General features: G+C 30.7%; 2 protein-coding genes across 2 annotated transcripts; one reads left to right on the top strand and one right to left on the bottom strand.

Annotated features, from left to right (window-relative positions):
- Positions 1-71: 71 nt before the first annotated feature.
- On the bottom strand, positions 72-5,184 carry LOC114756693 (uncharacterized). Its single transcript, XM_028945634.1, has 10 exons — positions 5,019-5,184; positions 4,728-4,792; positions 4,570-4,631; positions 3,644-4,474; positions 3,491-3,557; positions 3,191-3,283; positions 2,972-3,082; positions 1,486-1,557; positions 1,168-1,379; positions 72-751 (listed from the first exon to the last, which is right to left on the bottom strand). The coding sequence occupies exons 1-10, from the start codon at positions 5,170-5,172 to the stop codon at positions 490-492; spliced, it is 1,929 nt and encodes a 642-aa protein (XP_028801467.1). The 5' UTR covers positions 5,173-5,184; the 3' UTR covers positions 72-489.
- Positions 5,185-12,526: 7,342 nt separating this feature from the next.
- Positions 12,527-19,414, top strand: LOC114756654 (squalene monooxygenase). Its single transcript, XM_028945609.1, has 8 exons — positions 12,527-12,894; positions 14,494-14,605; positions 15,270-15,444; positions 16,083-16,251; positions 16,602-16,820; positions 17,239-17,514; positions 18,137-18,415; positions 19,078-19,414. The coding sequence occupies exons 1-8, from the start codon at positions 12,661-12,663 to the stop codon at positions 19,183-19,185; spliced, it is 1,572 nt and encodes a 523-aa protein (XP_028801442.1). The 5' UTR covers positions 12,527-12,660; the 3' UTR covers positions 19,186-19,414.
- Positions 19,415-27,282: the final 7,868 nt, after the last annotated feature.

Raw genomic sequence — 27,282 nt, 5'->3', positions numbered from 1 at the left:
CACTTGTAGTTGTGTATTTTCATTCCGTTATGGGGCATTCAAAGAAAAGAATGATGCAAGAATGTCTTGACAAGTTGCTAGGGCTAAATGCTGACAACTTTCATTTGTTATTTTCATGATGATTCTATTAAAAAATGGTACATGGGCACAAAGTGCTTCCCTGCTTTTTTCCATAAATAGCCTCAATTTTAACTTAGAACGCTCAAAATTTACTTATATTCTTTCTGTTTCAGAAGTACACAATGCAGTGGAAAAAATCAGACCTACATCTAAAGTTATATCATAAATAAACACAACAAACAATTACAAATGAATCAACTGTTACAACAAAGATGTATCTGAATCAACAAATTTGCCTACGCCTCAGTATAAGATGGCCCCAGAACAATCTTCAGAAAGCCACTATCATGAATTCAATGATGTTATTGAACATTAGACACACAAACAGCCAGAAAAGTGGGCCAAATGAAATGGTGTAAAAAAAAATTCTCAAGTCAATTTTTTTGTGCAGCTCTTTGGCACATGAAGACTCTGAAAGTTTGGTTCCTTTGGAATGGTTATAGCCTTTTTTGGTCTTGAACGAGACCTGGAATTGGCACTGTAAGCTTTTCTTATAGACGAATCGCCGTTATTACAAGCCTTTACTGTTTCTTCCTTGGGCTGTAAATAGGATGACTTTTCATCAATTACACTAAGTTGCTTCTTATCAGGTGTTACAACAAGACCATTCTCTTTCTTCCTCGACAAAGCACTGCGAATACAACCAACATATAACTCATTTACCTTCTACGCTAAAATGGTTATCATAAATAATGAAGATGCAAGAGTAATTTAAAGGAATCTTGAGGCTAAACTGTTAACTTGTTCTGATAAATACTTGCTCCCCAGCCCCCCCCCCCAAAAAAAATGTTTCTTCCCATTTTACCCATTTTTTTCAGTTTTTATAAGGATGCATTCAAAATATGATTTAGGATGAATGTTAATTTTTGACAAAAGGTAATAACTAGAAACAAATGTTATTTTTTTAGAAAGATTAAAGATAAAACAAACTTTTCTTAAGATGCGTGAACTACTTAGATTGCCCTATATTTAGGATGGATGGAGTAAATAGAGGGAACAAATTATAATTACTTCCTTGGAGAGAACAAAGTGAGTATAATAACTTACCTTCTAGGCCTTACAACTAGCGTGGGCTGCGTCATGTGGGATTTTCTTTTAAACTTGTCATCCAATTTTTGAGCTGCTTTATCTTGTCGTTTTGGCCGTTCAGCCATATCAACAGGTTTCTGAAGTTTAGGACCAGTACTTCTTTGTGGAGTGGCATATAGTCTGTTCACTTTCATCTTGGAGTTTCCATGGACAGAACATTGAATGCTTACCTACATCAACATTTAAGATGTTTCAGCCTTCTTTATTCTCTAAAATTTCATAAAGCAATAACATTCAAATGATACCATCCTCAACATCCTCTGCACATCAACTTACAGATTTATCTTCTTCAGTTGCATGGTCTGTTCCGTCTTCGCAACTGTTATTATCAGGGTCTTGTTCCTTCTTCTGATGGAAGCAAGGAATGCATAATTTTAGGTCTTCATGTACAAGTAAAATTTGAAGTTTGTAAAAAGGATACAATACGTTCTAGAGATGATTCGTATCTTTTGAAATATTTTCATTTCAAAGCATGTCAATCTATTACAACAACCCATACTATCCGCAAGTTTGTTGGGCCCCAGGAGTATTAGGCTTCGAAATAGAGGAGAGTCCAATCTAGAACATGAGCAATAGGAGAGACTCCAAGTTGGATAATGAGTAATGTGAAGAGGAAGGACATAAGTGGAATCGACACACATTTTAACTCAAAAGATCAAGTCTCAAACTTATTATTAATCGCAAGTCTATTTGATGCGGGACTTTCCACATCAAATTAAGTATACTCACGCCTGACATCCTAGCATAGTTAATATTTAATTTGGGCCGGGGGAGAATCATGCCTCAAAATAAGAGAACCCAATAACATGAGTCATGAGTAATGGAGAGAGTCCAAACTAGGTCATGAGCAACGTGATAAGGAAGGACATAAGTACAATTAATGATACGTCTCGAGTCTGAGGGTGTGCATTGTTAATATTTTATTTGAGCCTGTGGAGCATTATGCGTCAAAACATGGAGAGTCCAATATTATGGGTCATGAGTAATGGAGAGAGTCCAAATAGGTCATGAGCAACATGATAAGGAAGGACGTAAGTACAATTAATGATACGTCCCGAGTCATGAGTAATGGAGAGAGTCCAAACTAGGTCATGAGCAACATGATAAGGAAGGACATAAGTACAATTAATGATATGTCCCGAGTCTGAGGGTGTGCATTGTTAATTTTTATTTGAGCCTGAGGAGCATTATGTGTCAAAACATGGAGAGTCCAATAATATGGGTCATGAGTAATGGAGAGAAGTCCAAACTAGGTCATGAGCAACATGACAAGGAAGGACATAAGTACAATTAGTGATACGTCCCGAGTCTGAGGTTGTGCATTGTTAATGTTTAATTTGGGCCTGAGGAGCATTATGCCTCAAAACATGGAGAGTCTAATAATTTGGGTCATGAGTAATGGAGAGAGTCCATACTAGGTCATGAGCAGCATGATGAGAAATGACATAAGTACAATCAATGATACGTCCCGAGTCTGAGGGTTTACATTGAGTATGATGGGAGAGTTTGAATTTGAAAAACACGAGGGAATTCAATCTGAGCCATAAGCAACAGGAAAGCATCCAAGCTGGGTCATGAGCAACGTGAAGAGGAACGATATCAATGAAATCGACGTCAAATCTTAACTTAAAAGATCAAGGCTCAAATCTATTATCAATATATTGTTACCCGCAATTTTATTTGATGTGATACTTTCCACATCAAATCAAGTATGCTCACACTTTGAGATTCTAACATAGCTAATATTCAAAATGAAACTCACCTGATTTAAATCGTGATGTTTCCTCATTGTGTTGCCTCCTTTAGTAGCGGTTTCTTTCAAGGGTGAGAGAGGTTTCTTCTCCAAGTTAGCTTCTTTTAGAATTCCTCTTTCCTGGAGGAAAAAAAAAACACCCAAAAAATCATGAACAAAAGATTTAATTACCATAACTTCCTTTAAGATTCAATCTTCATGAAACCGATAGGAAGAGAACATCCTTACATCTGTTCTCAGCTTAAAAGGCTTGGGATTCGTTGGCTTTAACTTTTTGTATTTCACAACTTGAGACCCAGTTGTTGCATTAGACGTAGGTTTCTGGTTTGAAGTCATAATCATCAAATAAAGTAAGCATAAAATTTGAAGCAAGCATAAGAATTGAAGTCATTAATTTTATGCATTTCATAAGTTGAGACCCAGTTGTTGCATTAGACGTAGGTTTCTGGTTTGACGTAGTCTGGTTTGAAGTCATAATCAAATAAAGTAAGCATAAAATTTGAAGATTGAATCTGAAACAGAACTTACCTTCTGCGTTTTCCTCGTCTCTTCATTCTTGGGCTTTTCAAGGTTGTCATGATTAATAGCCAGCTTTCTGAGGAAAAGATGATTGGATTATGAAGATCAAGAAGCAAGAGATACTCTTAATATAATTAATTTTATTGCAAATTAAATCTGTACCTGTTCTCATCAGGGGCTGAAACATTTTCCCTATCATCATTTTCATTGAGTTCCCCCTCATTTTCTTTATTATCATCATCACACACCACACAATTCTCTTTATTGTCGTTTCTCTTTGTTGCTTCCGGGATTTTCCCTCTCTTCTCGTCATTTTCTTCGCAACTCTTCTTTTCTGCCCCTTCTGAAGCTGATGATTCATGACATATTTCAAGAGATCCATCTCTTGATTTCCCATCAATCTCCATGTCACTAGAATCACCATTATCATGGGTGGCTTTTCCTTCATGAATGTGAGAAGGACCCTTTAGTTTCTTTTCCTCTTTCAAACATCTGTTAGGATATAAAGAATCAAACACCCGGCTCTTAACCTCACGTCCCTTGATTTTCCTTCTTGAAGCTCCTTCGTTCTTCTTCTTTACGCTATCAATCTCAAGCTTCTTCATTGCTGAACACAGTGATTTCATGGGTGTCTTTTTCAGTTCTACAGAGCTCTTGAGCTTCACTACTTTTTTCGGCGAGTGAAATACAAGAGTTTTAGCTATAACTCTGTTTTTAGGCACATCCACATTCAAAGCTTTTTTGCTTTGAACAGTTCTGAACTGAGCAAGATTCGAACTTTTCTTCTGATTCCTGGGAGTTGTAAAAGCCTTAGCCGTAGCAGATGATTGCTTTACCGTAGCAATTTTTGGGGTTGCATGAGCCTTAGAAGGAGGCCTAGTTCTTGCTTTGTCATCAACAATCTTTTTTGAAAGTGACGAGATCAAAGCCAATCGCGAAACCCTTGGCTTCGAAGATTTAGCGGGAGCTGTGTGTGGGCATTTCAGATTTGCACTAAGAACCAAAAAATGGGATAAATCTTATTAACAAAAATTTTACTTAAAAATGGTCAATAAGATAGGGGAACATTAGCAGTTCTGTTTTGCTACCTTGCTCCTCTTTTGTTCATTGCTTTTCTGAGGCGGACATTGGGACTTCTGGCTGCCATAACCTGCAAAGCCAAAAGTTACCATCGTGTCCACACTGGGAATTTTGTCAAATATCAGTGAAGTGAAGTTCAAGTTAGAAGAGTGAAACCAGAACCCACCCGAAGGACAAAATTCTTGTAGATTGCTTCAGAGTCCAACTCGTCTTCATGATTTCGGTCACATCCTGCTCACAAGTATAGAAGATTTCATTAACACAAATCTTAAACTTATGCTTCTAAGCTATCCTCGAAGTCTTGAACTTTGTCCATGCTACTCGGACTTGATATATTTGGAAACTTTAAAGTTCTTTCAGTCTGATCGAGAAATCTAATTTCCAGTTAAATTGCAAGAAAAGAGTGAAATCTAAATTTCCAATAAACTCATGGGACGCAGCTAGGAAAATAAATTACCAACACGCAGGCAGAACCAGTAACGGTCATCATGAGAACGACGGATCTCCGGTGCGGTGAAGTCCACGAACTTGGGCGCTTCGATCTTCTCATAGAACTCATCGTCTATCTCTTCTTCTTCAATCACCGGCAACGAAGGAGCTTCTGTAGCCATATACTATCCAAAGTAGAGAGAGAAAGAGAGAGATAAGAGAGAAAGCAGAGGAGCGTGGTGTGTGGCGAGATGAAGGAAGTTGAAGGATGGAACGAGAGACAATTTTAAATTTGTTAGTTCTGTAAGTAGCCGTTGGAGAATTCGGACACGCTGGTAAGAGGAACGGCATTGTAGGGGTGGTTTTGTAATTTCATTATTGCAGCCATTTTGGGCTGACGCGCCTAATACTTTCCAAAGAAGCCCAATTGGTAATGAAAACAGTTCTTTACGGCCCCATAATAGTTTGACACATCTAGTGATTTTCTCTAAACTAATACTAACTTGGATTCTAATTATAAGATGTAGTTTGTAATTTATTAATAAATTTTATAATTAGGATGAGAGATGGTAATTTAAATTTTTTAAAATATTATACTTATTTTTCATTTAATATTTAAATCTTTCTGAAATATGTATTTAAAAGGTGTAGTGAATACAAAAAATTGGATGGATTCTTATAAAATGTGTGAAGAACACTTGAAAAAAAAAAATGAACAATTAGAGTCCAAAATTAAAGTATCATTCGTTATTTATAGGGTAATTACTAATATATTTTATATTTGTGATGGATCAAGAATTTGTAAACTTATTATTGGAAAAATAAAAAATGAAACTCTGTTTTTTTAAAAGCCACTTGGCGAGTAATCTGAAGTTTTTTTACTAATTAATTAGAGGGTAATCTGGATATTAATATTTGTATAATATGAATCTGAAGTTCTTACAGCTCTACTTACTTTTATAATGCATCAAATTCGAAGATAGAAGAACAAGTACCCAAGAAGAAAAGGTGAAAACCCACATGAGATATGTTCTCTCTTTTACTTTAAAAAAAATATTCTAAAGGTTTTTAATCTTATCTTATTTAGTTCCCTCTTCTTTTACTTTAAAGATACTTCATCAACTTTTTATTTCAAAAATTTCAAACGAATGTAGTTTATTTAACACTACTGTTAGTGCCTATAATTCACTTGCATTTTGATTTTGGTTCTTATAATTTCAAACCACTGATTTTAGCCTTTTAAGGAGTGTTTGAATATTTTTTTAAAACCTTGATTTTGAACAAAAATCATGATTTTAAAAAAAAAAAAACCATCCAAACACCTCCAAAAATTTAATAATTGATTAATATACCAAAACCATGGTTTTTCAAGAAGCCATTTTTTTTTTTTTTCAATGTTTCTTCCTATGTGGTTTCTTAAGGAATTGGCCCCAGTGTTAAATTTGATGACATGGCAGTAACACCTCAGAGCTGCTAATGAGGCTGTCGACGGGATAAAATTGCTGGTTGTGCTGATGACATGGCGTGTGATATTTTTTTCCTCAAAAGTATTGGATATTAGAAAGTTTTTTAAGTATAAATTTGTCATGAAATTTTGAAATCATGGTGATATTATACCGTTAAAAATGTTAATAGTCAATATCATTATTTTAATAATTAACGTTAGTTTTTTAATAATAGAAAATAATATTATTATGATTTTAAATTTTCAAAATAAATTTATATTTAAAAAACTTTTTAAGTGTTGCGTGTTGCGAGTGAAAACTTTAGGGAGCAAATTTGAATATTAACTCTTTTTAAAAAGAGAAAAACGAAGACACTTAAAACGTTCTCATCCAATCCAAGCATCACCGTCTAGATCACTGCAGCCACTCCGGGGTCATCATCTGGCTTCTTCGATTCCTCTCCATGACTTTCTTATTGCCTCTGGAAGAAGTGACTGCAGCGTCTATCATCATCTGCAAACTACAATTGATTGAGACTTGAGAGCTCAGCCTCGAGATATAATTAATGCTGATTCAAATCATTAAATGAATACTAGTGTTTTTAATTTAATATTTTTAGTTAATCATTATTAAATTAAGTAATCTTTTTTTTAATAAAACGGTAGTTAAGAGACTGTTTTTATTTTAAACTCTATACCCATTAGAATAAGAATGGTTATTTTTTTTAAAAAAAAATCAGCCCCTAAACTGGCTCCCTGACCTCTTCTGACAGCCCCATCAGCAATTTTTAACAGTGCTACAATCATGTCATCAAATTTTAATATTGTTAACTTCGTGTCCAAGTCTGGGTCCGAGTACTTATGAAGATACCAAAGGATTAAAAACCATAATTTGAAACAATACGAGTTAATTATAAGGACCAACAATGATGTTAATCCAAAACTATCCCGATCCTTAACATAATACTTGGATAAATAATTTGTTACGATTAAGATAATTAATTAAGTTAATTATTTATAATGAATAGATATTATTTTTTTAAAAATAAAAAATATGGAAAATATATAATTTTTAGTTCTTGAATATTTTCTTAATTATCAATTCAGTTTTTAAACTTTGATTCAGAATAATTTAATATATATAATTCCCTATCTCAAAACAACTTAACTCGATGTAACTTAATCCTTATAAATTTTTTATTTTGATTCAGTATAACCTAATCTTTATACTAATTCTTTAACTTAACAAACTATAGGGATTGAATTGTACTGGTTAAAGTTTAAGAAGTAAGCCGATTATTGAGAAAAAATTTGGACACTAAAAGTTACATGTGTCACAAAAGTATATTAAATGAGTTTTTAGACCTTTGCATTATTAGGAATAACCTTGATAAGTTTGCGCCTTCAAAAGGACGGTTGAGTCACACTTTTTAGAGAATATTTTGGTAAAATTAGTTAATTCGTACTCTCTTCAATCTTGAATATGAGGTTTTTATGAAAACTTTATTTGTTTTACTTAAAATTACAATAAACAAATAATTTGTGCATTAATATTAATTAATGTTCTAGTAACAAGTTGCAGCCCATATACTCTTCTGGTCTCATTTATAGGAAAGAGAAAGAAGATATTTTTTGGTACCATACTGAGAGAAATTTTTTGTGTTGATATATAATTTAACCTTTTATTTATTATTGTATTGATTTCGTTTATATCAAGTATAATGTATATTAAATAGAGATAAAATTAAAAAAAATTTAAAATTTTTTTTAATCTGTGTTAAATATATTAGAAGTAATTTATAAATAAGACTAGAAGAGTATATCCTATTTCATATATAATAAATACAAGGGAGGGAAGGGGTTGTGGAAAAAAGCGCATGGGGTCGCCCTAATTAAAAAGAGAAAAGATACGAAGCAGCGCTAAAACGGTTGAGCATTAATTAAGGAGATGCGAAAATACCAACTTGTCTGATGGGTTGCGTGTGGTGGATACTGAAACTTCATTCAATTCCTATCCAACCGTTGACTTGGCATCACTTAATCCTCAAAAGAGGCCTTTTCAATTTTTTTTCCGCCAACTTCTTAAATTAATTCTTACAGATATCCAAAGTAACAACCAATATTTTAAAAACCAGGCCGGATATAAAATCAGAAAGGCCAGCATATCACAATTCAAACAGTTGGATCAGTCAGATCAGTATAACATAATAATTAAATAAAAATAATATTATATATAATATATAAGAGTAAAATTTTAAATAAATTAAAAATGAATGATGAAAAACAAACAAACAGTGCCTTTACTCCCATTTAGCTCTTTAATCTCACCCTCCACACTCAATCATGTTTTAATACTAGAAAGGATACGATAGATTTATTTTAAAAGTAAAAAAAAAACTATATAATTTAAAATTTTAAATAATAATAAAATAATGAATATATATATACACACAGCCAATGAAAAGGTGAACAACAGTGAATTTTGGCCAAGAAAAAAAAACAATCGTGAAATGCTTTACATTATATCAATAAAATATATGGTAATAAAAAAGAAAAAATTTAAAAAAGGAGAAAAGACTAGCCCTCACATTTTACTAAGTGTCATAATCAATGGCTTGAATCACATCTCCCTGCATTTTTCTTCTTCCCTCCGTCGCAGGCAACTCTCAAATCTGAAGTTTGCAACTTCTTTCTCTATCGTCGCAACCTTCTAAAAACCATGGAAGAAGGGAAAGAAAAATGATCGATAGGTGTGTTTTTAATTGTTCTTGTTCTTCGTTTTTTCATCTTCCTTATTATCTGTGTCCTTTTTTTTTCCTTCATCATTCTCGTTTCGTCTGGTGTGGGAAGTTGCAGAAAAAGAGACTGACACCTTGACAGCTTCTCATCAATTTAACACAATCGAAAAACCTTATACATGTGTGCGTTTATATGTGTCTGTATGTAAACTTATATTGAGAAATAAGTCATCTAATTAAAACAAATATTATGTTATTTATTAAAAAAAAAACAAATATTATGTTATACTGCATCTAATACTTTGTATAAAAACTAATTGATTAATTTAAATATACTAAAAAAATTAGTTAAGTTAATTATTTATAATTAACATATATTGCCTTTCTTAAAATATTATTTCTAATTAAGTATATTAGCCAAAACTATCATTTGATGAACTATTTAACATGTATAACTATTACAAGGATTATCTTAAGAAAAAAGATAAATATGAGAGACAAAATGGATTAAAATTTTATATTTAGGACTAAATTAAATGTTAAACTGGTTCCTGTATTAAGGAGTGAAAGTAGCATTATTAATATTTGTCATTTAAAACCCTAAAACAAAGTAAAACTTTTCATGACAGACTTTCTTTTCCCCCTAATTTTCCCATTATTAATTAGCTAGGCAGGTGGTTTCTAAATTTTATGAAACATTTGGAGCATATAAAAGGTTCAAGTTTTTAATATTCTTAAGAATAAAATACATTCACCACCCACTTGTCTCATTTAAGTTGAAGAAACCTTTCATCTACTTTTTTTTTTTTTTTAACCGAGGCCTTCACTCTATTTTAAAAATATATCTAAATATATTAAAATTAAGTTGTTATACAAATTTCTCTTTTATAATTGAGATTCAATTTTTAAACATTTAATTATTAGTTGACTATTAAGTTTAATTCTTAAATTTTTATTTTATCAAAATATCCTTCTTTAACATAAGGAGTATTCTAACGTTTATATTTTCCAAGAAATAATTTTTTATACAATCAAAAGATAATTCTAATACACGTATTTTTTTTCCCCCTCAAACTTTTTAATATGCCATAAATTGTATTAAGTTTGATTACATGATAGAATTTTATATTTTAAATTTTTTCTCACGTTTATTAGAAGTTATTTATTCGGGTGTATTTTTAAATAACTCAAAACATACCTTGAACATATTTTTATTCATCATATAACATAAATTAAATATTTAAATATAAAAAATTTAAACACATTTTTGGTTAAAAAAAGTTATAAACAGATTTACTCAATTATATATTTATTAAAAGAATCAATCAAATTTTTAATCAAATTTTTTATGTCTCCACTAACTAATCCTAACATATCTTGGCCATTAATGTTAACGGTCCAAACTAATTGTATAAAAAGATTTTTCCCATTGACCTCATCTTCAACAGAATTTTAATGAGGTGGTTGAAGTCAGTTTTGAAAATATTTTTTATTTTCTTTTTCCATACAAATCATTTTAAATACTCTTTCGATTCTTAATATAGGACCCAATTGTTGAGTTAGTTTTGATCCTAAATATAAGACCCATTTGTCATATTTATTATTTTTCTTTACACTACTTCTATGGATACTCCCTCAACCATAATCAAGTAGAAGAGGGAGATGGTGTATTAAGAAAGATGACTATGGTGTTTTAGGAAAAATGTGTCACATTTCTTATAATTAACTAACTTACCTTACTTTTTTAATCTAATCAAATTAGTCAAATTAGTTAAAGGAGTATAATATTACCAAGTTATCTTAGAGTTATTTCAGATCCAATTACGTAGCTCTTCCCAACATAATGTAAAATATTGAATATCCCAACAAACTTAATTAACAAATACTTCCGATATATATATATATATATATAAAAGAAATAATTAACTATTAACTATCTTATGTATCTTAATTCCAGTAAATTTTAGCATGCAAGGTAAATGTAATAATGACTTTTGATTCAACCATATTGGATTACTAAAGACTATCTCTATAATGGGTGTGTGTGTGTGTGTGTGTGTGTTTTGCCAGCCTATTACGAGTACTTATATATATGTCGAAGGTTTCACAATATGAATTGAAAGTTGATTGAACTTACGCGTATAATATGTAATCTTGGTTCTGGCCAAAAAAATATGTAAGCCTGTTTTAAAATTATATGTATTTTTTGAAAAAATGATACGCATTTCAGCCTTAGGCTGCAAAGATAAAATAAATTAAATTGAAATTCAAACTCCCCTAATATAATGAAAAATAATTATATGTTCACATATATATATTTATAATTTATAATTTCCAACAAGCAATTTTCAGAATATAAATCTATAATGCACGAACTTATTAATTTTGAGGAAAAAAGAGAAATTAAAATAAGGAAATTTAGTGTACAAGTATCGATAATTTCACCTCATTTCCATTGAAGTCTTTGTAATTTTTTCCTTTTTATTGGGTTCTTATAGTTTTCTTAATTATAGGTATTAGTTATTATACCCATAATTTGTTAACTTGTAAGAGAAAGAGAGTTAATGCCTGATGACTTCGATCGGCATATATTTAAATTAATTTTGTCACACGGATCTAAATAAAATTAAAATTAACCATATTACAGATTATATAAATGCAAGTGAGGACAATTATAAGTGTAACAATTTTTTTCCTTTTATGAATAATAAACAAATTTTATTCCATCATTTTTTAAAAAAATACTTTTTTTATTATGTGCTCATTTTATGACAAATTATGTATCTTTTAGTCGCCATCTACATCAAGCTCGATGTATAAACTAAGTATAAACCCTAATTTCTAGGGGAAACAGTAAGAACCCAACAAAAGGATATAAGGACCTAATTAAAAATTAGGTAAAACTATAAGTAGTGCTGAATTAGAATTAAGGAACTAGCTGTTTCAGTGCTCATTATCACATTGCTTATCAGATCTCAATCATTTAAATTTAATATAAATGACCAAGATTTAATATTTAATATTTTTTTAAAAAATATTTTTCTTTTAATAGGTACATAGTCTAAAATAAATGTAATATCTTAATTATAAGTTTTTTTAAAAATAAATTTTTATTTAAAAATTACTAGTTAAAAATTTTAAATTTGAATCACTAAAACTAGTTTTAAATGGTTTAGATTTCACCACAGCGATGAGTATCATGCGCTTATCACTGTGATGAGCATTAAGACTAGTTTGATTATTTAATTTCCCAATTAAAATATGTGAAAGTGATGAGAGTGGGAAGTTGGTGTCTGGCTATAAAAAGGAAACGGCTGGAATTTGTTCCAGAACACGTCAAAGCCACATACAAAGCCAAGTACAGCGAGGACAACTTGCGTGCATCCCTTTTTCTCATCATCATCATCATCATTTTTATTCACCACAACTTTCACTCAACGTCTCTACCTGCTTTCTTTGATTTTCTGACGAAAATTTCACCAACTGATATGGATTATCAGTATCTTCTGGGAGGAATCCTAGCTTCTGGTTTAGTGGTTGCGTTTCTTCTTTCTGCGTCAAAATTTGCCAAAAAGAGCAAGCTGATCAAGAGTTCATCTATAAAGGTGCCAAAAACAAACGGTTCTGCAGAATCAAAAGATCCAGAGATTGGAGAAGATACCGATATTATCATTGTGGGTGCTGGAGTTGCTGGTTCAGCTCTGGCTTACACGCTTGGAAAGGTAGGATTAATGGTAGATTTCTGTTGATTTTCTGGGTTTTTATGAGAACTCTGAATTAGATCTGTTTATATATATTCTGGATATTTCTGGAAGTAAAAAGTTTTCATTTGGTTGTTTGAAGTTCAATGAAATTGTTCAGACTTCAAGTTCGCGGCTATATGTAATTAAGTACGTATTCTCAATCTTTTTTCTAGGAGAAAAATGCTTGAATATGTTTTTCCATTTCAGTTTTCTCATGAAACAAACAAGAAAGAAAAACGATGGAAATTTGTGAAACCCATTATATTTCTTGATTTTTCTGATCTGGTTCTCACGATTTAGATCCATTTGGAGTAGTAGGAAAGTGACAAGATATGTTGCAGCTAAGAAAGTTCTTGGCATTAATTTCTACGATCTTCTATATCATCTACTTCTTCTTCTTCTAGTTGTAAGACACTTTTTTTCTGACAAGTTTTTCATTATATAAGTTACTTTGCAATAATATGTTTGAGCATTTATAGTTTTTTCCTCAGATTTGCCCTCTATCATAAATACGAATTTTGGCTTTATGTGCAAAGAATTAAAGAGAACCCCACATGCTATTTAATACTACCTCTTATCTGTGATATAAGAGTTAGCTGACTAATTTGAGTAAATTAAAAAAACTAGTTAAGTTAGTTATTGAAAATAAATTGGTGTTGTCTTTCCTAAAATATCCTTACTAATTAAATGTATTGGCTATAACTGCCATTATTATAATGACTACCTTTAAAAAATAAATAAATATAAGAGACAAAGTAGATTGTGGTCTTATATTTATGACTAAAATAAAAGTTAAATAAGCTCTTATATTAAGAATCAGAGGTAGTAACTTTTAATTAAGGATAATTTTAAAATTTTATGAATAATCTTATCAATAGGATCGGATGAAATATTTCCATATTTTTCTTATAGTAAAACCAATAGCAAGCTCTCTAGCTAATGTAACATTTTAGAATTGGAGAGATTATGATCTATTTACATAGTATTTTCTTCAATAAAATTTCTGAAAACCCCTCTGTCTTGCTAATAGTAGGAGAAATTATAATTTGTAAATGAAGACTGCATAATGAAATTTATTATATATATAAATGGAAGCTTGTATTTCTGAAATTACTTTCAAGGGCCTTGTTTTTTTTTCCCCTCTAGGGAAAAAGTTTCTCATAAATAAAACTAAGGAAATAAATTTTATTTTCATATTTTTCCTATAAAACCTCTAGCTAGGTAGCACTTAATAATCTTGCTTGGCAATAGTAATTATATTGAGTTCTGTGATTAGTGCTGAAAACAATAACCAAACCATACCAATAGCGGTGGTAGTTTGATTTCACTTCTAAAAATTGTTTTTCCTCTCTATGCATGAGATAAAATATATATATATATATATATATTTCGTATATAGCGAAATCGTAAAATCACTTTTCAGCCGCAGATCCAAACAGGCAGGCATAGACAAAAAAAAACAAACAAACAAACAGGCAGGCATATTTCTTTATATGTGATTTTTCTTATTTCGGGTTTCTGGAAATGGAAATGAAATTAATGGCCGACAAAAGAATGAATAAAGATGGGTTTTTGCAGGATGGAAGGCGAGTTCATGTGATTGAAAGGGACTTAAGAGAACCTGACAGGATTGTGGGTGAATTGTTACAGCCTGGAGGCTATTTGAAGTTAGTTCAGCTGGGCCTTCAGGGTAAGATATAGCAGCAAAATTATACTTTAGTTATTAATATAAAAATAAGTTGACTAATTTTTTTTAGTAAATACAGGTATCTTACTATTAGAGCAATCCTGTTTGAGACATTATTAGTTACTAAATATATGTGGATACCTCTCCAAATGGAAATTCAAACCTTGGTTTACCACGTTGTGAGGGATTATGTGGTGAACCAAGGTTCAAATCTCTACTAGGAGAAGTGCCCACATTTAGTGAACTAATTTGAATATAGTAAAAAAATTAGTTAAATTAATTCTTTGTAATAAATAGGTGTTGCCTTTTCTAAAATACTCTTACTAATCATATGTATTAGCTAGAACTAATGAAATCTTTAACACGTGCAACTATTACAAGGACAATAACTATTTTGAAAAAAAAAGAATAAATATAAGAGACAAAGTGGCTTTAAGTTTTAATTTAGGACCAAATTAAATATCAAACTAACTCTTACATGAAGGATTGGAGATACTATATTGCATTAGAATTTTGAAAAAAGAAATTGTAATTATCCGATATTACAGTACGGTTTGGCTTTATCTTGCATATAAATATGTAAAAGGGGCCCCAGCTAAATGTCATTTTCTGGGGTAATTAACGTGAAAGTGAAAGCTCTTGAGGCTGCATGTATGCATATATGCAGATTGTGTGGATGAGATAGATGCTCAGGAAGTGTTTGGTTACGCTCTGTATAAGGATGGCAAAAGCACCAAACTCTCATATCCTTTGGACAAGTTTGAGTCTGATGTCTCTGGCAGAAGCTTTCACAATGGCCGTTTCATCCACAGAATGCGACAAAAAGCTGCCTCTCTTCCCAAGTATGGATCCTTAGTTGTTACTCTCAGCCTCATCACTACTTTGATTTTGAAACTCGTCTGATTAATTAATTAATTACAAGTATCTCAAAGTTCAAAATGCTGCAATTCAACTAGTTAAGGGTTGTTGCCATATCCAGTCCCTGAAAGTTGACCTCGTTTTGATTTTAGTACCTAAAATTTGAAATCAGTAAATTTTAATACATGAAAAATTTGATTCTATTTTAGTTTGTATAAAGACTTCTTGTCTTTGAAACAGTATTTTTTGTCCAGGAAACAAGTACCAAAACCAAAATGAAGTTGGAGACTAAAGATGCTATTAATCCATTAATTGATACTTAGTGTCATTGGCTTTATAACCTACTGGCATTTGAGCTCCCATTCAAGTCTCAGGTTGTTGGGTTGATTTTGCTTTTAAATTCAAACAGTTAACACCCACCCATTAAATTAAAAAACTAATTAATTAATGACTATATTAGGTGATATACAGCTAGAATATGATGTATATTTGAAAACATATCTTAACTCGAAAATTTAACGCTGAGTTTTTTTAGTCTTTCTATCTCTTTTTATTTAAAAATTTTATTCCATCTGAGACTTCTATATTTTTTTCTTTAACCTTCCAAACAAATAACTTGCAGCGTAAAACTAGAACAAGGAACGGTGACATCTTTAGTTGAAGAAAAAGGAACCACCAAAGGAGTTTATTACAAAACAAAGAGTGGAAATGAGCTCATGGCGAAGGCTCCCCTTACCATTGTTTGTGATGGCTGTTTCTCCAACTTGAGGCGTTCTCTCTGTAACCCTAAGGTGCGTGTGTAATTGGTACAAACTAAACATAAGCCCTATACATTATACACAGTTTGAGACATGAGTCCTACTATTAATTAATAACTTATAAAGATATTTTTTATTTAGTATTTCCCTCTCTTGATATCCCTTTGTTTTTGAATTTCTTGGTATATTTATTACGTATAACGATCCATACGCTTGACCCCATATAGTAGGATAATGCTTGTTGTTATTGTTAGTATAATTACTTTGTATTCAAATAGTATTATCTAATCCCAATAGTAACTAGCTAACTCTTTTAAGCAGCATAGCTAGCTTTATCTGACCACAAGTTTTGAATCATTGATTTGTCTCATTAACGAACGCAGGTTGAAGTGCCTTCTCACTTTGTGGGTCTAGTGCTGAAGAACTGTGAGCTTCCATATGCAAACCATGGGCACGTAATATTGGGTGATCCTTCTCCCATCTTATTCTATCCAATCAGCAGCACCGAGATTCGATGTTTGGTTGATGTTCCTGGCAAAACACTGCCTTCCCTTGCCTCTGGTGAAATGGCTCATTACTTGAAAACTGTAGTAGCTCCTCAGGTATATATAATTTGGAACTAGTTTTTATGAGCATTCTAAGCTCATCAGATCTAGACCATTTATATCTCATTTGAATGATCGAGATTTAAAATTTTCAATTAATTATTTTTTAATAAAAAACTATTTTTTGAAGGAATGATAATTAAGAGATTATCTCTATTTTAGATTATATATATTAAAATAATTATTTTGAATAAAAAAAATAAAAAAATTAAATCTGGACCATTCAAATGAGATATAAATAATTCAGATCTGATGAGCTTAAGACCGAAACTGATTCTCATATCATTTACACTATAGTCTTCAAATTTGTTAAAGTAGATCTTATATTGAAGACTGAAAGTAGTAATATTGAATTGCATATTGAGTTTCCTTCTCTCTAAGCTTCTCTCCTGACTCTTTCTCTCCTCTTTCTCAGGTGCCTCCGGAGTTGTATAATAATTTTATAGAAGCTATAGAGAAAGGGAACATAAGAAGCATGCCAAACAAGAGTATGCCAGCGTCTCCATATTCCACACCTGGTGCTCTTTTAATGGGAGATGCCTTCAATATGCGTCACCCTCTCACAGGTGGAGGCATGACTGTGGCTCTCTCCGACATTGTCGTTCTGAGGGATCTTCTCAGACCTCTTCCTGATCTCCACGACGCCTCTGCTCTCTCCAAATACCTCCAATCTTTTTACACACTCCGCAAGGTCATTATTCTTTAACTTTCATCATCTCTTTTTAAAGGTCTTATTAACATACTTCATTACTGAAAGAATAAGGGAATTGAAACTGTCTCAACGAATCCAGCTCCTCCAAGTCTATGGTCTTCATGAGACTAGGTATTGTGCACTAAGGATATAAAATGGTTGGGCTACGAATTAAGAGATATGAAATGTGTAGGGGTTGCTAGCAACATGCTTTATTGATTATATTAATTCTTACCAAGAAACTGGTTTGGTTGATGAATTGTCGGAATAATCTTGCAAGTGTAGTTCAAATACCATAAAAGTCATTCTATACTATATGAGATAAGTATGTAAAAAGAATTTTGTCTTAACTTATTTAAAAACAGTTTTTTTAAAGTGCTTTTGGGGTTCGTCAAACTTTAAGATAGCATCAATCATGGTCATAAGAGTCAACCTTATAACATAACATATATTTGTGAGTTTCTTCGGTTGAGTGAAGAATGACAAAAAAGGGAAAAACATGAGTATGCGTGAGTTCATATACATCGCAACTTTCTTTTTCGAGCTTGATGCAATGCATATATATGGTGTGTGAAATCTGGTTAGATAACTGGAAGGTGTATGATTGTATGCTGATTTGCAGCCAGTGGCATCAACGATCAACACACTAGCAGGAGCACTGTACAAGGTGTTCAGTGCATCACCAGATCCAGCAAGGAAAGAAATGAGACGAGCTTGTTTTGATTACTTGAGCCTAGGAGGTGTCTTCTCAGAGGGACCAGTGGCCTTATTGTCTGGTCTAAACCCTAAGCCTCTCAGCTTGGTCCTTCACTTCTTTGCTGTTGCTGTCTTTGGGGTTGGACGCCTGCTCTTACCTTTCCCTTCTCCCAAACGCATTTGGATTGGTGTTCGATTGATCTCCGTGAGTATATATGTATTTTCACACTTTCAATTAATTTGGGGTTAATATAATCTTTGTTGCTTAAGTTTGCCCTCATTTTGATTTTGGTCCCTCAAATTTTAAATCATAAGTTTTGGTCTCTCAAAAGGCAAAATGGACCAACTTTTTATTAAATTATAAGGACCGATATTTTAAATAAAAATAAAACTTGAAAGTTAAAAACTTATGATTTGAAACTTGAGAGATTAAAATTAATATTAGAGCAAATTTGAGATATGAAAAATTATATTAACCCATTAATTTGAGCCACATTTGCAATTAAAAATTGGTCAAAAAATACCTATTTAAATTTTTTATTAGTCACAATAGGTACCCTCTGATATGATTTTATGTACAGAAAGTACTGACACTATATGCAGGGATTTCATACACAAAAAAGTACCAGTGAAATTCAAAATATTTTCTCTTAAAATTTTGATTAAATGAGAGAACCTCCAAATTACATGAACCAAAATGCGAAGTTGCTCTATATCTTCCCATATATGATATTAGGTTTACAAAATGAATATATAGTCCATATATATTTGTTGCTTGTGAATGACTAACTTGTTGTATTACATTTTAGACATAAATCAATTTGTTTTAGTCTTCAATAATATATTTATTTCTTTGTTAAATGTCAGGCCGCATCAGGCATCATATTCCCTATAATAAAGGCGGAAGGAGTAAGGCAAATGTTCTTTCCTGCGATTGTGCCTGCATATTATAGAACAACTCCTGTTCAAGCATAGAGTATCCAATGTAACATCACATAATACCCAATTAAGCTTACTATCTATTATGCATATACATTAATTCCTATCCCACGGTTCATCTTTGGTCATTAAAAATTAAAAGTGTCTTGGTGTATCCCCCCCCCCCCAAATACTTTAGAGAGAGAGAGAGAGATGAAAGTGTAAATTTTTGAATAATTCTTATTCAAGAAATAATGGCTAAATTATAGATAACCTATTGAAGTTAGCTTCCATTTTGTTTAGGTATTTACAATAAACTCCTTAAACTCTTACATTTCTATAAATATCTCTTTTAATATGGCCAAAGGTTTATTTTTGTATATGATTTAAAGCATGTTTAGATAGAATTTCCACACACATAACTCAAATTTTGATAACTGAAATAAGATATTGATACAACAAATATAATTTATTACTGAGATAGTGCATATAAACTATTCAAATTAAATTTGAAACATCTATATCAATATATTATTATTTCAGTGATAAAATATGAAATACTGTTTCTGTTTATCAAAAATGAAATACTGTTTCTTATATCTCAAATAAACTGCAACAATAAATAATACTCTGACTATGAATTTATATAGTAGTAGTAGTAGTAATAATTTTAACCTAAAATATATAAACATGACAAAATTCAAATATATTGATATCAAATTTCAATAACCACCCCCGTTCATGTTTGGTGTTATGAATGAATCAACCACACGTGGAGGGAGTACAGCGCCAGATTTTAGGTCGGGACGACACGGCTCATAAAGACAAATACATGAGATATATAATAATTTTCAAAATCTTAGGATACCGATATATCTATAAAATAAACTCATTAAAATGTAAAATTAATTCTGAATATTTTAAAAAGAATCCCTCTGGTCTTTATTATAAGCTTCAAAACAAGAAGTTAAAATTAGATAAAAGTAACAAATAGGTTAAAAATATAATTTTATTTTCAAATATGCCCTTATAATAAATGAGAAAAAGAATGAAAGAGAATGTATAGGAAAATGTGACAAGAGAGTATGGTAAAGGAGAAAGAATAAATAACTAAGGGCAAAGTTGAAAAATATGCATTTAATGGACATACCATAAATTAAATCTTATAAAATAGACCACACTTCTTTTCAAAATTGAAGGTTATAAGTAGGACAAGAGGGAGTATAACATGAATAAAGTCTTCATAAGAATTTATTATATTTACTACCGAAATTTAAAGTGACATATTTGGTGGGTAATAAATGACTCCATCCATTTACAGCCATATATAAATATAAACGTCGAGAATATCGTAACATCACGTATTTGAAACGGTTACCTATATGCCCACTCCTCTTATTCTTTTTTCCAAGAATTAATGGAGAATTGATATGTAGAGAATTAAAAAACTTATAAAGATACAAATCTATATATAGGGGAAGATTCATTTATGATTATTGATCAAGGAAGACATCAAGCCGTTGGGATAGTTTTAAGTCAATTATTGGCTTTGTTACGTGCCTGCAGGAAATTTATGCCCAACTCCTAACCGGCCAACTACTAACTAATTGATTGATTACACAAATAACACACACATACTAAAAGTTGAATTTATAGGGCAAAGAGAGAATATATTTTTTGATCCTATTTATTGGGCAATGAGAGAAATTTTTTATATAGATATACAATTTTATCCCCCTTTATTATTATGTTGACTTTGCTTATATGAGGTATAATGTATATTAAATAAAGATAAAGTTGAAAAGTTATTAAATCTTAAATGAGAGTTAATAAAATTAAGGTTTTTCTTGTTCTGTATGAAACATGTTGGAAATACCTTATAAATAGGATCAGAAGAGTAATAAATAGGACTACTGACCATGTAAACAGATATACAGATAATTGATTACGAGATTCATTAAAAAAAAAAGGCTATATGTCTTCCACGATTCTACAAACGTTATGCGAATTCTCGAAGGTTTAAAACTTCGCTAAAACTTTTTCCGCAAAAGAATTAGAAAAAATCTAAAAAAAAATACCTCTTGGATTTCAAAATCCCAAATAAAAAATTATTTTAAAAATGTATTGTCATTTACTTTTTAAGTGTAGTCAATTGCTATTAAAATATAGTAAACAAAACTAATTTAAAATTTAAGAGGTATTTTTTAAAAATATTTTTTCAAAGAATTGCTCTTATTTTTTATAGGCTACTATGGAATCGACATATTCCTTTTTATAAGTGGTTCCACTTTAGATTATATATTACTCTTCTGATTTTAAATGTATAAACCAATTTTATAATATAAATTATATTATAAAATGGATTTTATATTTAATACTGGAGGAATATTTGATAAGGTAGAGTTTTTTTACCTTTAATTTTCTCATTCTCTATGTCTTGCTTCTCTTCATTTAAAAACAAAGCTATAAATTTTTACACTCAAAGCGTTCTGCCTACCAATAGGATGATAGGCCGGGCATGAGTGGAACAAACTGGCTGGTCCACTGTATGTGGGCACCGATTGGTCCCGTGAAGATGTACCACTTCAACCATGTACACGTTAATTTAATTACCATGCTGTAATTAAGATGATAAAAAGTCTAAAATTAAATATGATAGTCTTCTATGAAAAATTAAGTTGAAATTATCGATGTTTAAAATGACTCTAGCTAGTTATCACTGTATATTACTACTTCTGGTCCTTAATATGAAAGTTTATTTGACTTTTATTTTAGTCATAAATATAAAATCTCAATCCACTTTGTCTCTCATATTTATTCATTTTTTTAAAATAGTCCTTATAATAATGATAGTTATAACCAATGCATTTGATTATCAAGGATATTTTAAGAAAGACAACGCTTATTTATTTTGAACAGACAACGTAACTAATTTTTTTAATCTACTCAAACCAGTCAATTAGCTCTTATATTAAAGACCAGAGGTAGTATTTGAGTGTTTATCATATAGTTTATATATAACTTGCACAACGTTATAATTTTTAAATTACTAAAATAGATAGAGAGAATTGTTAGAAAGTCCCAAGAAATAAACATAGTTGCTAAAAAATTTCAATAACAACATGATAACCTGTAATAACAAATTTCACTGTAAAAAATAATAAATTTTTACTTCTCATTAAAACTTTTTGAGATTATTTTCTGTTCTTGAGATCTAATCGTAATTCTTTCAAAAAAGATTTGCCTATCCCAGAACAATCATATCTCATAAAGGGCCAACGTGTATAGAAACTTTAAAAGTAAGCATGCAAGACTTGTTTTATGGAGGACGTCCAGAAAAGACAAGGACATAAAAGTAACAAAGTAGCACGCGAAGAGAGAGATTCAAAGTAATTAATTAAGAAAAAGGACGGTGAAAATTTTCGTTTCTTAAATTTGTTTCAGCCATAGCTCCTGAAATTTAATAATTATTATCAACGAAGATCCTAAAATTTTATAGTCTTTGGATAAAATTTTAACTCAAGTTGCTTATATGCATTTGATCAAATTTATATATAAAGTTATACATGTACGTTTGCATTTTAATAATTAAAAATAGCAAAATAATAAATGTCCAGATTTTATAGATAAATTTAGAAGTACGCATACGCATTTTGATAGACAATGACCAAATGACAAGTATTCATATGAAATTTATTAATCCGAATTTACATCATAACAGTGGATACAGAAACTTCAAGTATTCACTGCTACAAAAAAAAGGTCCTCATAGCATAAATCTAGTAGCATTATTGCTTCAACTAAATATACCTCTTAATTATAATTTATATTTTGACATTTTTGTAAAGATTATATTTACTACCACCTAAGGGATATAAGCAATTTGATTTGAAGTTTTGTGCAAGTATAATTACTTCTTATGATTTGAAGAGAACGTACTGTATATAGATTACAAGAAGCTAGGAGTGTAAATGGAAGATTCTTGTGAGCACAGTGACTAATTCTTTAATGTTTATTTTGAAGACATGAAATCGTAGGAGAGGATCCTATGCCTCAGTCTTGGCGAAGCCATTTTATTAAATCCATGTTATGTGAGTGTTTTTGTTGGTCTCAACTCTCAAGTATCTCTTCTTCAGTGGAAGTAAATAACCAAAATATGTGTCTCACTGAAAATAAATAAACACGATGCCATCTCCTGTCCTTAATATGTCCTTAATATGATAGTTAGTTAATTAGGGTTAGATTTAGTCCTAAGTATAATATGTCATTCTATTTTGCCTTTCAAATTTATTAGTTTTCTTCAAAATATCCGTATTGAATGTAAGGGATTCTCATCGAGAGGTAATTTCAATGGACATGATTACATGGAGTAATTTAAGGAAGTCAACACATATTTGTTATAAATAACCAATTTAACCAATATTTTTAAATTAGTTATTTTAATTTTTTATATTAAAAATGGGAGGTAATTTGGAGTAACTGAGAGATTATTATCAGGAACAAGAGTGGATGATGAAGTCCATTTAATTTGAAACTACACAATTTTTTTAATAAATAACTAACTTAACTAAGTTTTTTTTTTAATATTTTCAAGTTAATTATCTAACTTTTTATATTAAGAACCACAGCTAATATTTTGGAGTAATTGAGAGATTATTATCAGGAACAAGAGTGGATGATGAATTCCATTTGAAACTACAAAAATTTCATCATTCGGTGGCACACTACTGAAACTTGTAGATCGATTCGAACAAGCTGGTACAAGAATCACCATAACATTCTTACTTGTTCTTTACTTCTCAGCAAACTACAAAATGGTCCTTCAATTGGAAATTAAACAAAAATCACTGGTCCTTCCATTTCTCATCATCTCCCAGTTTCATCATTCCTCCAAAGCATGCTTCAGTTCATCTATCTCTCTCCAAATCTATAAATTGAATCCATTATTGAATCTCCCATGGCACAAAAACTCAAGAAATTAACATCATGAAGGCTGCATTACTTGCACTGTTTTTCCTTCTCTTCGCCTTGTGTTCCAAATCTGAAGATGTTGTGCTCGACATAGAGAAGAAACCTCTTCGACCTGGAAAACCCTACCACATTCGTGATGCCACCAACTGCGAACACGCAATTTCACTTGATCTTATCGGAAACCAAACATGCCCTATTTCAGTGGTCATGGCCATTGACCCTAAACAAGTGATTTTTCGCCCTATCAGACGCCCAGAAGCAGAAAACATAACTTCAAGAGACCCGTTGGACATCGAATTCTGTTGGGTATCTGAATGTGCAAATCCACCAAATTGGAGAGTTCAAGTTGATCCTTGTGCTGTGTATCCTCTAGTGGTTGGTCCACCTGATAAACGTCACATTCCGGGTTCGTTTCATATCAAGAAAGCTAAAATGAAACTGATGTGTATAATCTCGTCTTCGTTCTCCATGAAGTTGATGAGCATGTTGTTTCAACTCGAAGCCTCAATGACAAAGAAGATCTCTGTGTTTTGAAGCTGTGTTCTGAGGAAGGGCTTAAGGTCAAGTTCTACCCTGTTGGAGGTTATTAAGGAACCCTAATGCAAAAGAGAAGCAGTTACGAAATTTGATAGATGTATCATGCGATAGTGCTGATACTGTTTAATGAGCTCTTATAGATATAGCTCTAAATAAATCAGCAAAGGTCATGATTGTGTTATGAATGAATATGGGTCGTTTAATTACTTATAATTTCTTGTCGACATTATATTATGCCTCCCTCGCCAGTTTCCTTCTTTTTTGTATTTGCTTGAATTTTGATTGAATGAGAGAAACCAAATTGGAATTCGTAAGAAAACTAATGCAAATTACTTAAATAGAAAGTTGTATTAACAAAAAGGCATGTTTATAAAAAATTATCAGAAACGCGTATTTTCTTGTTTTAACAAAAACTTGATAGATTTCCAGTAGGGTTCACATGAATATATCGCAATTGTTTGAAGGAAAAAAAAAAAAAAACAAGAATAGCGTTATTGTATAGTATCCATTTGGATTAATGGCAAACAACTGTTATTTTAGATGATTATGATTTTTTAAAAATGACATTAATTAAAAGTGATATTAGTTAATTGTGATTTTTGTTTAGATACTTTTTCTTATAAATGACTTTGAGAATATTAATTATGTTTAGATTCCATTTATTAAAATTATTATAGATATATAATTAGACTTTATAATCCCTTATTTCGACTCAAACGCACTTATCTGTACTCTCACTGCTTAATCAAATAATTGCTTAAAAAATCATTTCAATAGTGAATAATAAATTATTTTAATTGTACATATATTGCCAAAAGATTTGTTTCTAGATAAAAACGTATTTTTATCCTTTAATTGCATACAAAATTTCATTTTGATCTCTTAATTTTATAAAATCATTTTTTCCAAATTTCTAATTCTAACAAAATTAATTTTCTTAACTAAAAATGTCATTATTTAAATGTTAAATGTTAAAATATTAAGTTTAATTTTTAAAAATAATAAAGACTAACACAAAAAAAAATCATTTGAGATTACTAGTGTTAGATAAAACAAATAATAAGATAATTCATAAAATTAAGAGACTAAACTAAAATCGAGTATACATCACGTGTATCACACGAATTAATAGTATTGTAGAGAAAAAAATAGAGAGAAATATGGGTTTTAATTGGCGTGACGTTAGTTTTTAACTGAAGAGGATTAATAAAGTGATGTGTGTTATTTATAGTTTTCACTTATATGACACATGATTTGGGAGAAGTCAAAAATGAAGAAACTTCGGAAGAACAAGTATGAACTAATTACGCCATGCGTGTCCTGAAAGATGAACATAATTAAACTGCACTTTTTTTTCCATGGTAAAATTGCATTCTTAATTTTTTTTTTATTACATATAGGTATCCTTTATTAGAAGCAATTATATTCGAAGTATTATCGACACTAAATGTGGACATTTTTTCTAACAAGAATTCATATATTCATTTGTCATTTTGTGAGGTATTAGTCTTTCTTACTGCACCGTTGGTTGCACTCTTAATCTTTTAATTAATATAGCCGAAAATGTTGGCAGGCTTGGCCCATAGTTCATCACAGGCCGAAAGAGAAGTGGGCTTAGTTGGGCCCAACAGATCCAGCGAATTGGGTTGGATAGTCGTCGGAAAATTAGGAAGCCACCGATGATAATTTTATTAAATATAAAATTTGAGTGATTCAAATTTCAGTTTAATGGTTATGGTTAAGATGGAAAGGGAGAGAATCCGAACCTGTAAATAATACTCCCTCGCTCCTTAATGTAAAAACTACTTAACTAATTTGCATATATTAATTGAGCTAACTATTTATTTAATTCCAATCAATATGACATGATCTTTCTAAAGTACCTGAAGTTATATTCTATATAAGTTTAATTATAAGTTAGATAAATTAGTTTGGATTAAATAATAAATATAAGAAATGAAATGGATAGTATAACATTTAGGACTGAAACAAACTCTTATATAGTCATATTTATAATAGGAGTACTAAATTACAATAGCATGGCCAACACCAATACACGTTTTAAATACAACACATTTTATGATAAGTAGAACAAAGCAATTTCCAAATTTTTTTTGATATTGGTACCATATATATATATATATATGAATACATGATAATTTTTAAATTTCTCAGTTTTCGCTCACAAATATCATAGTGGAATGCAAAAAATTTTCATCTTGTAGGGTTTTGCAGATTCTTCTCCAATATTTGCAACTTGAATCAAGAAATTTACAAATTAAACGATCATGCGTGTTTTTTTTTAAAAGAATTATTCAAGGGAATATTAGTAATAACTCAATTTCAGAGAACCTGTTAGTAATTAATTTGAATTTACAATTTTTCCTTTGAAATATCATTTAAGTGGATACATTTTACATAACGAACCAATTTTTGTTACCGTCACTTTTGTACGCACGTAAATGAGACATTCTTGTTATTGATTTCACAAAAAGTTAATGCCATAGAATTGAATATATATGTTTATAAAAATATATTACATTACTTTCTCTAATCTTTATTATGAGAATATTTTTTTCATTGCCCTTGATATGAGAATCCTTGTTAAAAGCAATAAAGAATTGGGAAATGAGCATATGGATCAGT

The sequence above is a fragment of the Neltuma alba genome, unplaced genomic scaffold (genome assembly GCF_004799145.2).
Source record: "Neltuma alba isolate B1F8T4 unplaced genomic scaffold, ASM479914v2 tig00010452_pilon, whole genome shotgun sequence".
NCBI lineage: Eukaryota > Viridiplantae > Streptophyta > Magnoliopsida > Fabales > Fabaceae > Neltuma > Neltuma alba.
The sequence above is the reverse complement of the archived record's forward strand: the minus strand, read 5'-3'. Positions and strand labels throughout refer to the sequence as shown.